The following is an 18117-nucleotide window of genomic DNA, read 5'->3' as shown; positions in this document are numbered from 1 at the left end:
TTCAATTGTTGTGGAATAAAGTTCATATTTGTGTATCATAGTTTAATGTACACATAATATGAACAGGGCACAGTGTCATCTTGTATGTTTTGTTTTTCTGATTGTTCTTTTGAACAATAAAGCAGTAACTCCCCTGTCCACCTGTACGACACTGGATAGTCTGTTTGTCGGAAGCATTCGCCATCTTCCTCTTAACAAGAGGTGTGAGGATGTTTTCCTCCCACTCTCTAAGTGGCTCTGATTGTTCAGTTGTTACTAGCCTAGCCACAGTCCTGATTGCATCCGACACGGTGGGGACGGGTAAGTAAACAAGTGAGAGGACAGTGGTGTGTACAGGCATCGATGGGGTGGCAAGGTGAGTACTAGTAGTTGCAGATGGTGCATAAGTGTTTGGCATGATGTTTTAATCTGTGGCCTTTTCTCTGGGCTCTCCTCCCTTCTTCGGTCTCCCTCCTTTCATCATTTGGTCAGCATCCTTACATGGCAGACAGGAGTCAGAATTGTGTTCAATCCAAACACTAGCAGTTGCTTTTCCACCATCGTACTTCTTGTTGGTGAGTTTCTTTCTACACTTCTCACAGAAGTAGGGTGGGTGGATGTGCGTTTGATCCTTGCTGACGTCTACATTAAAGGTATTCTTTATCCTAACCTTATGATCTATGCAAAGTGAAGGGTTCAGATGCCTCTTCTTCTCGTTGGCTGTCTGTACTTTTGCACCACAGAGCCGGCAGAGTTTCCGGAAGTTGGTAATGTGCCCACGTAAATTCAACATCGTCCACTTCCGGGTTTCCCCGGTTAATTACCCGGTAAATAAGGAGTTGCGACAAACAATTAATAGAAATATGTAAAAACAAGTCTATCAGTTGAAAGAAGAAAAAATGCCAAGTCCGGGAAAACTTTCTAAACGAAGTACAAGGAGTTTTTCCAGGAGCTGTCGTCACTCGCGTCTGACTGAACTAGCTACCTGCTTCGATCGTACCGGGTATCGTCTGACATCGCCTTACGGCCGGCGCGGCCATTCTTTATTGATAAAAACAATAACCTCACAAACAATCTTTGATTTCCCACAGAAGTTAAAGTTAATACTGCTACGTTCATAAATTACACAAGTTCCAGGTCTCATCAAGACCTACCCACCTACCAAATATCAAGACAATCCATCTAGGCGTTCTTGAGTTATCGTGGTCACACACACACACACACACACACACACACACATACAGACACACGAACGCCCCTGAAGACATAACCTTCTCGGCGAAGGTAATTACACATTGTAAAAATGTCTGGGGCTGTAGTTCTGTGTAATGATTCTATTATTAATTCTACTAGTATTCTAGGTAGCTGTGAGATTCTGTGTGTCTGACATTTTAATGAAGAATATACTAACCAGACTTTCTTTCTTCTCTTACAATTCTTTGACCATGGTGCATGCCTCGTTGAAGACTGCCTCAGCCATTTCATTTTCCACGCCATCATTGTAAGCCAGCCATGCCAGCTGACTTTCCAGTTATTCTTGCTCCTCCTCCACAGCATCCGCCTGATCCTCCAGCACCCGTGCCTGGTCCACCGTGTCGACAGACGACTAAACGCCACGGAGGTCTCCGTCGGACACGATCGCAGCCTTGCTTTCCTCCGTCACCAGGTAAGCTTGTAGCTTCAGGTCGATATCCTGCAGCTCGGCCTCTAGAATCTTAGATATCTTTACATAGAGGCCAAGGCTGATATGTACACCAGGTATCACTACCTGTGAACAAGTAGATATGATAGACTAAGTGTAATGTTCCTATGGATTAATTAGATAGATGCTGAGATGTTATTAGATATGTGTAAACTTACCTGGTCTACTTGCACATTGAACATCACTGGGGCTATGACGTTATTGTACATTTTGGCCCGCTTGATGTTTCCTTTACCCTCCTGCATGAACCTCTGGTAGTCTGCGGCGAGGTTGTCAAGGGTTCTTGAAGGAACGTGGATGCGTCTCTCTTCCCAGTCCGCAATCTCGGCCTGGGTGATCATGATGTAGCACCACAGGCAGGGGCTGTGTCCTGTGGTTACAAGATAAAAGTAATGACTTGTAAGACTTATTAGGAGAACTGTGGCTCTATGGGGTAAGTGGTAGAGAAATGTTTAGTTTAATTTTTTTTAGTTATTTAACAGTCTATAAATGTGTACTTACCACATGCACCAGATAACCCATACCACAGGCATAGGTACGCATAATCCCCCACAGCATAGATCCTGACCTTGAACTCGTCATCGTCACACCTGTAAAGTAATGTAAATCATCTAACAGCGTTTGATATATGATACGTCCGCGGGGTTACATGCGGTCATTCAACTGTACGTAATAACCTTTGGGATTATCATCAGTTTTCTGTGGGGAATAGACATCTTCCACATTGTAAGAAATGAAGATATCTCTCATTGGGCATTTCGTACTCTCATGTTGGAATACTACTCATGTTGGCATACAGTGAAAGGCCGAAACTGGTAGACGTTGCAACGCCAACATGGCTGATTGACCTTGCAACCACCAGATACGGAATGAACAATATTTAGATGTCACAACCCCTGACTGAAATTCACTTGAAAACCAAACATGACCTGACTAAGCTTCATTTTCTCCACGTGGATGAATAGATCATGTACATTGTGTAAATTGTGGCGTTTTGTCTGTCAAGTTGGAGCACGCAATTTTATAAATTCGTTGAATTCTTTACGAACTGCGATCGATAAGGACAAAGTCGTTTGTTTGTTTTATCAGAAGCCCTGTAACGTTATGACCATAACATCTACCTGCTTCCACGTGTCGTCCCATGAGCGATTAACGTTGGCAGATTGATGACATTATCGCCAGCAACAAGAGCCAGTTTAGGGTCAGCTATGTGCGCGAAAGACCCGTTCTCTGTCGTTAACTTAACTCGAATAGCGGCCCATTTCTAGGCCCGGCCCGTTGGAGGTAGTTCGCTTTTGGTGGGGAAGTTAGGGTCCGCAGCCTCTATTTCTCTTTTACTGCTTGCTTACTTGCTTATGGCTGACCGTCGGTTGCCGACGATGTCCTCTCTCCTCTTTCCCTTCTGAGGTGGCGTTTTGCCCTCCTGGCCTCCGACAGCTCGTTGAGTCTCCTCGTATAGAGCTGTGAGCCGTCCGTGCAGGCGTTCCTCCACCCACTCCTGTCTGCTGCGCAGTGTTCCAAGTCTTGGGTGGGAATGTCACATTTTTTCAAGTTGTGTTTTAAGCAGTCCTTAAAACGCTTATACTGACCACCGACCACCCTCCTGTCATGTGTTAGCTCACCGTAGAGGACTTGTCTTGGCATACTGTTAGGGGGTATGCGGATTAGGTGACCAGTCCATCTCAGCTGTCTCTGTAGTAAGATGATCTCCATGGGTCGACGTTGGCCCTTTGACGTATTTCGACGTGGGGGACCTTGTGCCACCATTTGAGTCCGAGAATTCTTTGTAGGCAACGGATGTGAAAGCGCTCAAGAGACTGTATGTGTCGTCTGTAGAGAGTCCAGGTCTCGCTGGCGTAAAGCAGGATGGACAAGCATACTGCCTTGTAAACCGCGACCTTTGTCTGGGTAGCTAAGTCCTTATTCAGAAAACTCTGCTCGAGAGGCGTCCGAAAGAAGCAGATGCGAGTCCAATTCGCCTTTGGACGTCGTCAGAAGGTGAGGTCAGGACTGATCCCAGGTATGTAAATGATCGGACGTTCTTCAGCTGTGTGACCTTGATCTGTATACAGGGGGAACTAGAACGTTGACCCTGGAACATCACTTCTGTCTTTCCGGTGTTGATACCCAGACCGGCATGGGTATATGCAGTGTCGAGGGTGTCGAGGATGAAACAGTTCCGCGGCGATGGGGACTGAACAGCGGGGGCTCTCTTTCTAGGAGAGAAGGGATTACTCGGAGGAGAGACGACACACCACTCCAATAGTCGCAGTGAGCGACTATTAAATCTGTAGTACTCCATGTTCCCAAGGAAAGGAGACACAATGTAAACTCCTGGCACCTATCCACCTGCTATCCCGTATTTACCGCGGCTCGTAGGTCGCCCGGTAGCTTTGCAAATCAGGCAAATCAGGCGTGTGAGCGTGGGCGTGGCAAAATGCGGCCCGCTCATTGGTTCGTTTTGTGGCGACAGACGTGCGATTTAGAATTTCAGTGTGGGGGTTGACAAGAAGTTACTTTTTCTATACATGTAAAAGCTGTTTTGAACCAGAAAAAAACAGATATTTCAAAGATAATTGCTGTTTTGTCTTCTTTTTTCCACCTTAAGTATGTGTATATGGAAGTATTTGTTTACTATAGGGTGCAATTTTACACAGTTATTCTAGAACAAGAAAGTAAGTTTGATGTTTGCCCTACATTTAGTGCTAATTTTGATGTTTGACCTACATTTAGTGCTATAGCGATCCCGATCCACGTAGGAATATCAGGTTCACAAATTACTTTACTCGTAGGAAACGTTAAGCACGCGAAGCACAGAAAAACTACATTTTTAAGTAGGAATAAGCATGAACTTTGTAAAGAATGACAAGATTACTATGGGAGAACCATCAAAAAGGGTGAAAATAGCAGTTGAAGAGGAGCGTCAAATAGATGTGTACTGCAGCCGCCCCGGCGAGAGGTCATGTAATACGGCTACCATTAGGACGGGATGGAAAATCCCCAAAGGTAAACAAAGGGTCACAGAGAGTTGACAGGAAAGGGTTTAAATAAATGTAAAACAGATACTTTAAGGTTGATAGATGGTTTATTCGTCCCAAAACACCTTAGTTACAGTAAGTAAATAGTCGGTTGCTAGGCTCGCCGGTCGGCGGTCATTATCAGGTAACAAGATCTCGTGTTGTCACGGACGAAATCTCGTGAGATTTCATCTTGCGCATGCGCACACTAAAGACAAGTCTGATCTACATAATGAGGGTTATTAGCAGTCTTTGCTGTAGAGAAATGCCTTACTGTGTATACTTTATTATTCAAAGGTTTGTAAAGGCTGCTCTATGTCAAATGTTTGTAATTTTTAGATTATTTTCTACGCCCTATTAAAATGCTGTCATATAATCTCATAGGGTACCATGGCGAGATATTAGACCCGCCGAGCAGTATTAACCCCTGTGTGCTGTAATCAGATATTTAAATTTGGAAACTCTTTAATACGTGGTTTCCTGGGTTACTTTGCAAATTGCGTGCTTGAAGAGCTAGGGTTTATATATACAGAGCGGATAAACTAGGTATTATTACTAATAGGTAGTCCTAATAGTTCGCGATCTTTTCGCACTCAGGGATTTTCAGGGGATTTGGATGGACGTTTCTTTACGTGATCTCATATTCCTTTTTATAAATTTAAAAACAAAATACCCCGGTTAACCTTCCCTTCTATATCCCTTTACCATTTATAACAAAATGATTTTTTCATGTTGTATGATGATTGTGCAAATGATTAACAACGCTAAGCTATACTGCACATGTTCCTGCCTCTCAATTACCAAACTGTTTGCGATTTTTTTTACTCGCTACAGAAAAAAACAGTACAGTACTGTCAAACTATGTCGACCCTTTTTTCTTGTGTAACACAGTTAATACAGTTTTCTCCATAAATTTCTTGATCCTATCTCCTTTCCGACTCCTTGACTTCAGTTTCTTTTAACCGTATCTTCTTTCTAAGTCACGTTGACACGTCCAACTAAGTGTTACAGAACAGAACTGTTCGCAGAATGTCAGACGTTAGAATTTGACTTTGTACTGGCTAGGCATTCACGTTGGTCTGACCTGGGATGGTTTCCAGCACGGTATCACCGCAGCCTCCAGAAACAGGTGTCGGTGCAGCACGTTCCTCGGCCCCTATAGCGATCTGTTTCGGTCGCCCGTAAGTGCAACTGGGCGCTTGCTTGATTTCAATGTCTGCCTGTGCTGTGATTTGGTTGGGGAGCGTGCCGTTAACCGTCTCGCGGCTTGTGACAGGACAGCTTGAAGCTTGGGTGAGAGAACATACGGTCGTGTTCATGTCCTGCTTTCGTCGTACGTTCGATGCCACAGGAAGGCTAGTTGGCAAACCACAGAGTTCTTTACAGGCTTTGCGAAACTCTGGAAGGCGAAAGCTGTAGATGATAGGGTTAGCCATTGACGACAGGGTAAACTGCAGTAGAGTGGCCACGCGTTCAGTGACAATCATGGAATGTGATGCCTTTTCCTCCATACTGATCACATTTCGTACCATAGCGACCTGAAAGAAGCTCGTGGCACCGGACACGGCCAAAATGATAGCATGCGGAGCCATTTTTCGGAATGCCTTGGTCTGGAATATCCACATGTTGCGACTCTCATCCCTTGCTTGTTGTTTTCTGGCTTCCTTGAGGACGAAGTAGTAGAGTATGAGTATGGTGAAACCAACGAGGACGGCAACAAACAGAACGATGGTTCTGAGGATGGCGGCTACGCTGGCACTGTTTGCAGGTTCGAGCTCACACTGTAGGTTGGCATTAAGATTGGGCAGTCCGCTGAACACCACAGGTCCTAGTCCCAAGATCATGGAAATGACTCTACTTGCCAAAATGGCACACAACACACGTTTTGTTGTGACTTTGCTATGATAGTGTAGGGGATGGCAGATGCAATAGTACAGTTCTACCGCCATCATAAGGTACGTACCCAGCATAGAAACCAGACATGCGGCCAACAGCAATGCTTTTGCCGAACACAGTAGCTGTTCGCTCTCGACGTCTTGCTGGAAAAATCTGTAGATCTGGGTGGGGATCAGTCCGCCGGTGAAAATGATGTCGTCTACCGCCAGGTTACACCGTAGGTAGTGGCTGGGCTTCTGTAGATACTCTTTCTTCCAAACCAAGAAGATCAGAAGCAGACCGCACCCCACTGACACCACTAGGGCGATGACTAGATACACCGTCTGGAGATCACGAGATAACGAGCTAATTGCTAGAATATTAAGTTGATTCGTACGATCCTGTCCCGATGGACGACTGCCTCCTTCTGCCATACTGATGCTTAAGTGATCACTCCGTGTGTCCAAAGGATTTGCGCACCCTTCTGTTCAGTAAAATGTACAAACAAGATATCTTATATTCCGAAAACATATCCAGTTGCTTCAGTAACTGCTTTTTGGAGTATCGTAATACTTGGATGTCTAGTCATCATTGACGTAATGCATCTTATATTACAACCCCTCGGGAAATACAATGTATATAACGCACGATGATGAAACGATTGCTGAAATTTTACATTTAACAGATATGTAAAGAGTAACGTTACAAGAAAAAAGGAAACATGGGTAATGTCACAATCACAATACAAAACACAGAATACCCCTTTTTCAAAGTAGTGTGGTATAGTCCATTAGACAGCCTTCTGCTGGCTGGCGTCGTGAATGGCCTAGGTTTATCTGTTGTCGATTATTTTGCCTTGTTTTGCCACGGACGGGGACACAAATTTTTCTTCTTGAGTAATAAGAACGTTGTAGAATTACCGATTTGGCACTGGCCGTACGAAAACAACTAGTACTAACGTCTCAAGTCACATACCTTGTTGTTAATAGCCACCCTTTGTTGGCGCCCTGACAGGTATCAGTGAACCAGCCCAGCAGCGAACCGCGGATTCCATATCGGGTGAGTTTGTAAATAAGTCCGTCATGCCAAACTGTGTCAAAGGCGCGTCTTGCATCCAAAAATACTGCAGCGGTACAGGCGATGTTTGGATCTTCTATGGATTTAGACCAGTTGAATCAGACGTAGCAGTAGAACAGTCCCGTCGTCTTTCTTTCTAATGGACCCTAAGCCAGATTGCTTAGGGTCCATTAAGTCATTATCTGTCAGATACTTGTATAACCGGTTGTACACAAGTCCCTTGAGTGCCTTTCCCGCCGTTTGCGGAAGGGCAATAGGCCTGTAGTTTCCTAGACCCGCCCGGTCTCTCTTTTTGTAAACTGGCGAGACATTACACTATTTTCGCTCTGTTGGAAAGTGTTCGGTTGATAGTTAGAATTAAACAGTTCACCGAGAGATACACTTATGACTAGAGCGGCTTCCTTAAGTAGACGGGTTGACATACCATCTGGGCCTAGAGCCTTGTTTGTGCGCAGATCTTGTATCCTTCCGCGGGTGTCAGCTGTATGGAGCTAAGTTCTTTACTTATCTGTGTACGTCCGGAGTCTCGGCATGTAATCCGGATGGTTGCTGTCATTTGTAGTTTGGACGAATATGTTGTTCAGTAAATCAGCCTTATCCTTGTCCTTGTCGAGTGTGCGATCCTGGTCGGAGACAGCCGGGATGACAACCCGTCCCTTGCCATATATGACGTTTGACACAACTACCAGAAATATGCATGTTAAGCTGACAAACAACCACACAATGGTCTAATGTACCTAAATTGGTCGAAGTTTCGTCTGGAAACACATGCCAAGTCATCACGTTCGGGTCATTTTCAAACATCATTTTTTAATCGACGGTCAGTCAGACACCGTGAATTCGGACGGCAGCATACCTTACGTTTTCGACTGATTTTCCTTTCTATCTGGGATAGCAAAAAAGTTAAGCCGTTGAGTATCATCCAAATGCCCTGGAGTTCACCGTGTGTTCATTACTTGCACTCAGGACGTGCAGCTGACCCAATGTGCGACGACACTGGATGCCGTGGCAAAATACGGTACATCTGCCAAATCCTCTCCTGCTTTGATAGAGGATTATGTTTTCCTTTGCATATGTGTTTTGTGTCTGTGTGTGTGTGTGTGTGTGTGTTTGTCTGTGTGTGTGTGTGTGTGTGTGTGCGTGTGTGTGTGTGTGTGTGTGTGTGTGTGTGCACATGTATGTGTATCTCTCTCTCCCTTTTTCCAAATAAAGACAAAAAGATCCCTTGCAAAGACAACCACATTACTTTTTCAAGGCCACGGATTAACTAAAACCTCAAACTTCCTAACGACGAGCGCCATACAAAGCGATCTTCTTGCTGTCGGATTATCAGAATCTCAGTTTCTGGTTATCAGTCCTCAAAACTAAAAAAATCGCCATTAATCCCTCTCTTTACATTGATTTTATGTAGTTGCCGGGGTTACCAATCTTTGTTTAGAGGTTGGAGGTGGGGAAAAAATATTGTGCTTTTAAAGTCTTTTTGTCTTTTTTTTCTGTAAGGTAAAGATTAACCACCAAAACTCACCGTTATGTGTAACTATGAGGTCTGTTTTTTTCTACAGGATGAGGGTCTGTTGAGGTTCAAATGGCTACACATCGGCCAAACTTTATACGCCCGGAGAGGGAATCAAACCCGTGACGTTTCGGTCCTGAAACGTAATGAATGACGTAACGCTATGCTACAAAGCCTGGTATCCAGAACAAACAGGTGTTTTACTAAATACCTGTCCCGTATTCAACTCCTAGAGACGTCCACTACAACAGGTTGTTTTTAACTGCGTCTATTGTCCCCGGGCAAAACCATTTTTAGTGGGCAAACTGATTGCTGAAGAGAAAAAAAATCAAAGATGCCAGATTGCAGGGTGTATACAATTTTTCATCTAGAAGATGAATTCATAGGGTGTTTCGGCAGCTTTTAGAGATTAAAACAAATGGAAGGCTTTGTTGTTTCCGCAAATCGGCGGTTTGTCCTCGAGATCTCCTCTTTCTCTTTTGTAAACTAATAGGTAAAAAGGATGGTTGTGGAAAAGTTGAGATTTTGCTATGCGCAGGTTTTTAATATGTTTCCCTCCAAAAGTATTCACTAACTACATGTCCAGCTGCAGCTATGATTTCTTAGACAACGAAATTGAGATTGTAGGAAATATGCTGATTAAAGCATTATGCAACGTTGCATTGTTTCGAACATGATCAAAGTCTATATCAAAGCACTGGTTGGAAGGACAGTGCTACTTTTATGGTGATATAATTCCCGGATATCTGTAGATCATTCATGGCATATTGCTTCTAAAGTCTGGGCAAGTCGCATATCCTGAGCAATCACTTCCAAACTCTGTCCACCCATTCGACATCAATCTCAGACGCGGATCGCATATTTTAGACATTTTTTTCTAGAGCCAACAAGTTATGTTCTGGCCCTTTCAAACATCATTTTTTATACAAATTTTGAATTCTGGCGGCAACGCCTTATCTTGGACTACGTGAGCTCCATTGTTCTGGTTCCTCACCAGTTAGTCTTCATTTGCACGTGTTTTCTGACTCGGGATTGTCGGAAATGTCCAAAGAACCAACAGAAGAATCCCCTGGCAACAGTAGGTTCCATGACAGTCTACGACAGGCGACTTACCGAACTGTAACAGACATCCACTGCTTCTATGATGGCATCAACACAAAATCTTTGTTTCGGACTTCGTGAATAGTTTCATCAGGTTGGTAAGTCACTTAGTGAAGAGACTGTTTGTTTCTACACAATAAAGTCTTTTATTCAGCAGACATTTTGGTGACAGTGTTGCAGTGCAATGTGAACCAGTCAGAATTGCCATGAGGAAGGTGACAGACGGTCACCGAAACGTCGGCTGAATAAAATACATGGTTGTGTAAAAAGAGTCGCTTTCCTCTATATTTATTAGGACTTTCTTGCACAGGTCAATGCTGTCACGTACACAATATTACACAACCCTCTGCACCCCGTTCCTTATTAAATGTCAACTGACAGTCAGGTCGTCCGCCCCCATTTATCCAATGAACAGTGCCCATTATGGTTCGTGCAAATGATTGGCAAATGAACACGTTTGAATGGAAAAGTTTGAAGCCCCCAGTGTGCCATATATAGTACGGCACGTAGTATTACTACTGCATGTTCTCTATACGTTATACACGTAATGTGCCAATGGTTACAAAAGTGTGCATGTGACGCATCTTTAAATGATCTTTTCTGATTTCCTGTGTTAAGGAAACAAGTTTGTTAAGATTGAGAAAAAATAGTTCTTGGCTTATCTAGTGGCAGGAACGATCTTTTAATTGTCCAGATGTTGAATATACGAATATCTTTTGTGTGTGCAAGAGGTCTAAAGAAGATATTGCTGACATCAACCAGGCTGCCGTTGCTATGGTCTCAGCTCATTCAACTAAGCCGTCCACAAAACACTGTCCGTTACCAGGTTAGCTTAATGACATAATCATGAAGCCAGAGTACATTTTAATTGGAAAAAGTGGGTCAAATATCGCTGGAGTTAAGGGTGTGATGCTGTCTTGATGACTCCCTATTCAGTCCAGTAACAATCAGCGCTTTGTATCTTCGTGTCTAAAGATTCTTACAGCTCAGAGCGAACCCAACACGTACCACAGTCTAGCTCTGTTCTACGGACGGTAAGGATGTCAGGATTCCTGCTGTTGATCGCGGCTGTTGTCGCCTGGACGGCCTCGGCACAAGGTTTGCGTTATTATCTAATCAATTAGGGAGAGTGAGAGCGAGATTGGGGTTTTGTATGGTTATTCCTTTCCTGTAAACATAGATACAACAAACTGTGGTTAATGAAATAACTTTATTTGCGCAAGATCTATTTGTCATGCTTGACGGTAATATCCATGCAGGAGATGTAAGCCGTGAATATGTACGCCACTGTCATTAACATTTATCCTCTGGGTTACAAATAACCACTTTAAAAACGGTGCGTTTGAGAAATACATCACATCAGATGTGCACAGTTTAGATACGTATGCAAGGGTGTGTTTTACTGGAGGTCGTTACATTTGAGGTCTCTTTAGACACATTTTATAAGGGTGGAGGATATGTGTGACCCGGTGGATAATGTCAATAGGTGTGTACACGTGTTCTTATCTTCGGCGTTGATTCCCTTTAGGCGCCATTACTATATATAACGTATAACGATGATACATACAGCACCCTTGATACATACATGATAAAGGAGATATAAGTGCAGTCTATGATTTTTTTATCAAGCTCACTTGGTATCTACCTTTTGTTGACTTACATGGTGGACTAGGTTATATAAATTAACTGTAGGCGCTTTTGTCATAGAAATATTCTATCATCAAAATACATTACAGTACTTTTGAAATATGTGAAAAATCTAAGAACTGGTGATCAACAACTTTTTGTAACTTCTTCAGGTGAACAGGTGTACCTGGCCACCCATGACACTTGGGCCTTTTATAAGGTTCGCGCGTTCGGAACCATGACCGGAACCAACGCAAAAACCACCTGCACGTCGGTGGGGATGAGATATCCGTGCTATCAGTCAGGTAGTGGTCCGTGTACCACCCACTGGACCTCAGACTGCATCACGTTTGACGGTGCGGGTATCGACGTCAACTGCCGTACCCAATGGATCCTCTCTGGCAAACTTTGTGGTGATACTGACCCTCGGTACTGCCAGCCCCTTGATGACACCTTTGTGTATCGCCCTAACTGGGTTAATGGCGACGCCTGGGGAGTGGACTACGACACTCACAGCTACGGCACAGATTCAGCGAATGGAGCGCACTACAACAACAAGTACGCCCTGTGTGCAGGTGAGACTGCAACTTCCATATGGTAAAACATCACAAAGGAATTCATTTTTTTTCCGTCTTACTTTCTAGGAAAGTATAACATGTAGTAGCAAAAAAACATATATTGAGAGGACTTCTAATACTAAATATATAACATGGGCTCTTGATACTTAAATACTTTATTGGAATATACATTAGTTGCACAATATTTTTGCAACTAATCTTCCTGGATTCCAAAAATAATACAAAACAACAACGAAAAACTAATATAATGATGATTAACCGTTTCAAAGTTTTTAAAGCCTGAATTTAGCCTCTCAATGTGTGTGATTGTGATCTTGCATTATAATACACATTATATGACAATGGTTTTGAATTAAACAAATGACGCAACTGTGACCTAGATTAGTATTTAATTGTTTCATTGTAACAAAGAAGATATTACATTTTGCAAAAGTAATGTTTATTAGATAATACGGTCCAGGGAGAAATAAAACGCTACCTATCAAATGAATACAAAATGAGGGTGTTGTACATTTTCACCAGGTTTCGGAGTAACTAAATGATGAAGTACCAAAGGCTTTGTTGTTGTATTCTGATTTTATTTCAGTTAAAATTAAGTTTTATATTATCAGACGTCGATGACTGTGCGTCCTCCCCATGTGCAAATGGTACCTGTACTGACGGCGTGGCGAGTTACACCTGTAGCTGTGAGAACGGTTGGACAGGGAACAACTGTGATCAAAGTTAGTACGATCGTTTCATTGACATACAATCATCGTGTTCTGTAATTGACATTGAACAGAAGCTGGCTGTATTTCTGTGATTTGTTGCATTAAATTTCTTTCAGTCGACGACTGTGCGTCCTCCCCATGTGCACACGGAACCTGTACTGACGGCGATGCGAGTTACACCTGTAGCTGTGAGAACGGCTGGACAGGGAACAACTGCGATCAAGGTTAGTACTCACGGTTAATAAATAACTCTACCAGAACCTAACTGAAAAAAAATACTCAAAACATTGAATGAGTTCATAGAAAAATAGAGTAAAAGAGTTTGTTTATGTTTCAGACATTGACGAGTGCGCGAGCAATCCTTGCTGGCTGGGAGGAACATGCCTGGATCACGTGAACGGCTACCGCTGTGTTTGCCCTAAAGATGCCACCGGAAAGAACTGTGAAACTGGTAGGACTTCTAATGCAATATTTGAAGGGAAATCAAGCTTTTTATCCATCTCTTGCATCGTTGCAAGTCCGTAAATAGCTCTAATACAATACGGTGATAGCTTTGTTTCGGTAAAGCTTGTATGAACATTTTAAAGCATATAAACATCTTTACGCAATGCGTTCAAAGTGAGCTGAAATTTGATTATTCCACGTTACAACAGTCACCCTTACTTAGCAAGTAACAGGCTTTATATATCTCTTCTGTTGGTAAATTCACTTTTGTATCAGTCATATCGTGTTGGTCATATTATTTCTGTACCCAGCATTCTTTGCCGGGGATTGCTATCAGTTCTCGACCTCAGCTGTCACCCATCGAGACGCCACCCAGGCCTGCAGTGCCAGCAGCGGCCGCATGGTGGACCTGAGAGACCCGCAGCAGCAACAGTTCCTGGCGAACATCATCGCGAACACCACCGGCGTCTCCAACTGGCTGGCCATGAAAACCGCTCCGCTACCTGTCTTCTACAGTGATGGCTCTCCTGTTTTAGGTATTATACAGACTTTGGTGTCAAACTGATACTTTGCATATACTGGGCAACGCAGAATAAGCTCGAGGATCAGATAATCTTTACATATGGGATCCTTGGCTTTATTTCTAATACTGTGTCTTGGTAATAAGACCTCTAACCGTTATTAATAACTTCACAAATTCGTCGACGAAATCATTTCAAAAAATATTTGCTTACCTTAACTCAAATATTGCGTTAAAGATATGTACCTCTTATTGTATCTGGCAAGGTGCTTAGCTTAAATATCTAATTTTTTCATCATTATTTTTCCTAAACAGCCCCCCTGCAGTGGTCAGTAGACGAAGTCTCGTCCCCGTTGGACCTGTGTGTTTTCATGGACAGCTCCGACAACTACAAGGCGAACAAAGCGTTCTGCACGGAGCAGCACAACTACGTCTGCATGTCCGGTACAGAACATTTACTGATTCAGGCATTTCCTCCTTTTTTTTCAGTATTTAAAACATAAAGCCTTCCCATGAAGTGATTCGGTTACATCAGCAGCACCCTATAGATCATCCAAAAATGAATACAATAAACTTTTAACGGCCAAAATTCCCCATGACGGGTGGTGTTCAACTGCTGAACCCACTGGGAAGTACCAGCAACATCAAACAAGATGTGTGTGTGCGTGTGTGTGTGTGTGTGTGTGTGTGTGTTTGTTTGTTTGTGATTAACTTAAGGACGATGTTTTAGAACTTAGAAGGTCCACTTAGGTCCACTGAAAATCTTTTTGCTGAAAAAAAGAACATCCGGAAGCAGCCATGCTTTAGTATTGACGTTTTTGTTTGCATAATATGCTATGGTGAGCAATACCCACTTGATTGTGCATACATGTAAGAAACAATTTATTGAGTAATCAATGGATCACAGCTGCCACGTGTTCTCAATTACAATAAAGGAGATGTCGGTGGACTCTGACTTTGAAGGACGGCAGGCCGTTATTGTTGATGGAACCCACAACGGTGTTTATGGTTGATTAGTTGATGCAACATTTCCCAATTGCAGAAGCCATATTTGTCATACTTTTTTTTCCTTGCAGCGCTTAAACCGTGTGAGCCTAACGTGTGCCAAAACGGTGGAAACTGCACCTCCTGCTTCGGAGAGTCTATCATCTTCTGTAACTGTCTGAACGGGTTCGAGGGACTCCTCTGTGAAACCGGTGAGGAAGTCTCTTACAATCAAGTATCTAACGGCAATCCTGGATGTCGTTGTCTTTTAAGATATGCTTAATTGATTAAATATTCTATCTGATAGAAGAGTAACAGAAAGGGAAAAAAACATCGGAACGTGAAAGAGCTGCGAGCATCTATCCAATATGTCATTAAGGATGTATGGAAAATATTCTGTACCCAAGACTGTCCACTAGATGTTATTCTCCTACTGCCTCTAGCCTCTACTAATGAATTCTAGAATACCCAAGCAATGTCATATGGACTGTTTTCATTAACTCGTGCATTCAGAGGTGCCAAATGGTGTCAGAAGTGGGATTCAATCTAATTTCAGAGCCCTCATTTCTTTGCACTCACAACCTCCCTGATATAACCTTTTTTTATTGTTAACCAGACACTGACGAGTGCGCGTCCAACCCTTGTCAGCAAGGCGGAACCTGCCAGGATCAAGTCAACTCTTACAGCTGCCGATGCCCAACCGGGTACGACGGAGACAACTGTCAAAATGGTAAATATTTGCCTGTCTGTGTTCTTAGTGTATATAACTAGAATTAAAGGTCCAAATTTTTTGGACTTTAACATAAGTAGGAATCTTACTATATAAGGACTTAGTCCTTAGTCCTTCTGTCTTGGGGACTTCACTTATCATTTGAATATTTAATGCCATTGAAGCCTAATCCCTCAAATCTCCCTGCCTCAGAAATAGACTGGTGTTCTATGGTGACCTGTCCTTTCGACTGGACCTGTCAGAATCTGGTCACCCACTTCAGCTGTCTGGGTAAGAATAGCACTAAACACACACACACACACACACACACACACACACACACACACACTAGAAATAGATGTTGATGTTGGTAGATAGTTAGATAAAATATTTAGATAAATATAGATTGATATAGATATTTAGATATATAGATATATACTGCTCGATCTAGTTCTCAGACAAATGACGAAGTTATTGATCGGGTTTTGACAAACCTAAAAGAATCCCAATTTTTTTTTAATTCTTTGAAATATTATAAATATTATGGACTTTTTGACTTCAAACCATGCCAGAAGCATGTAAGATAGGAAAGTGCTAGGCTTAGGTGATTTAAACCTTTGACGTCCAAGTTCAATGGGAAGGTTGCTCATCACAAAATATATTAACTTTACTCATAGACGTCATGTACGTAATGTGAATACATGTGTCTGTCTTGTTCCAGCCCCGACCGTCCGCAAGTTGCAGCCCTACAAGTGCAGCAGCGCCTCCTGTCCTGCTGACATGTACTGCAAGGAGGAGGGCGATGCCTCGTTCTCGTGCTGGGCTAAATAACCCGCTGACGTCACACTTTTGTCTCCAACAAACTAACGACTCGGAGTCAGATATGAAAATAATAAAGTTTAGCCAAATAGGGAGAATAATTTGTTAGGTGAGTTTGGCCACCTTAAGTTCATTTGCCCAAGAGGAAATGTACCCTTACTGCGGATTCACTCTCCTGGCTAAATATTGACCCTATTTGTGCCTAATTTTACTATCTTTTACCCCTTACGAACGCCCAATTTAGGCTGGCTCGACTGGATTTGTGTGATGTTTGAAACTTTAACTATGGTTGGTTAAAAATGATTGATTAGTTTTGCTAAAGTGAAGTTCCATAAGTAAATGGCTCAGTGATTCTTTAGCGCAGAGTAAAATATAGACTTAAAGTTCATTTCTATTCCTAGTGTTGATTCTTCCACAGTGGACATGATTTTACAGACCACACAGTGATTTTGTCGTACCTATATCATGGGTGTTTGCATCTAAGTCTTAATTAGATGTGAAAATATGCAGGGCAGGATGACAAAAAATACAAAACAAGATTGAAGCTCCAATATCATTGCCATTGTGATGCAGTCCAGCAGTATCAAACATTTAACTTAATACATCGCTAACCGACAGTTCTGTAGACAAATTTAGATGGCCAGGTTGATTAAATAAAACAGCCGCGAGTACGGATTAAATTATATCTCAATTTCAATAGTAAAATTTAGTGAGTTACAACTATATTAGATGTATTTTTAATATCTAGATGATTTGCAAATAATTTTGTTAATATTTTCATACAACCAAAAGGAATTCAGTAGAGCTACAGTTATGTAACATGCAGGTGTGGATATTTACAATCGGTAAACATGTTTACTTTACCGAACTTCACAGTAGAGGATTCAATTAGCCAATTAAAGAGTTGCAAACTATTAAGTCTTGTTGTGATCGTTTTAATTGTACTTTAGACGTAAGACTGTTGGAAGCAGGTCTAGAAAAGATTGTATGGATGATTTTTAGTCCATAAGAATTTTTTCAAAGGAACTGTACCACTTGAAAACATGGTGTGTGCCCTCTAGGTTTATACATTGGTGGAGACACATCAGTATGTTTTGAAATAAGCCAACCAATCATGAGAAGTCGTAATAGAATGGACCGTCCCAGCTGCTGACACACGGACGTCAGGACTCCAAAGTTCAAAGTCCAGGCGTATCCAGAACCGATTCTGGTGCAAACGTACATTCTTGGATACACGGAGACTATCCAAGTAATGATCCCTGTAAGCATGATTTTTTTTCCTCGTTTTTTTACCGCGAGACCAAGAACATCCTAAAAAATGTTAATAAAGTAATCCCTCGTGGAATGTAAGGGAGCGCAAATAGATTAACCTAAGGCAGGTGAAATAGACAGGTGGTGTATAGTAATGAGCTCATGGGCAGGTGGAGATAGAAGACAGAAGCCGTGTCTAAACGGAATCACCC

At 42.5% G+C, this 18117-nt stretch overlaps 2 protein-coding genes across 2 annotated transcripts; one reads left to right on the top strand and one right to left on the bottom strand.

Annotated features, from left to right (window-relative positions):
* Window positions 1-5759: 5759 nt before the first annotated feature.
* Window positions 5760-7007, bottom strand: LOC109464200 (olfactory receptor 5M1-like). The gene has a single exon (XM_019761133.1). It carries the CDS (start codon window positions 7005-7007, stop codon window positions 5760-5762), a length of 1248 nt encoding a protein of 415 aa, XP_019616692.1.
* Window positions 7008-11304: 4297 nt separating this feature from the next.
* On the top strand, window positions 11305-16693 carry LOC109464219 (neurogenic locus notch homolog protein 1-like). Its single transcript, XM_019761155.1, has 11 exons — window positions 11305-11362; window positions 12064-12465; window positions 13080-13190; window positions 13295-13402; window positions 13516-13629; window positions 13934-14158; window positions 14458-14586; window positions 15219-15338; window positions 15743-15856; window positions 16049-16126; window positions 16557-16693. Exons 1-11 carry the CDS (start codon window positions 11305-11307, stop codon window positions 16664-16666), a joined length of 1569 nt encoding a protein of 522 aa, XP_019616714.1. The 3' UTR covers window positions 16667-16693.
* Window positions 16694-18117: the final 1424 nt, after the last annotated feature.

Source organism: Branchiostoma belcheri, unplaced genomic scaffold (genome assembly GCF_001625305.1).
Source record: "Branchiostoma belcheri isolate BF01 breed outbred unplaced genomic scaffold, Haploidv18h27 scaffold134, whole genome shotgun sequence".
Taxonomy (NCBI): Eukaryota; Metazoa; Chordata; class Leptocardii; order Amphioxiformes; family Branchiostomatidae; genus Branchiostoma; species Branchiostoma belcheri.
Note: the sequence above shows the minus strand (reverse complement) of the source record. Positions and strands in the feature narration are given on the sequence as shown.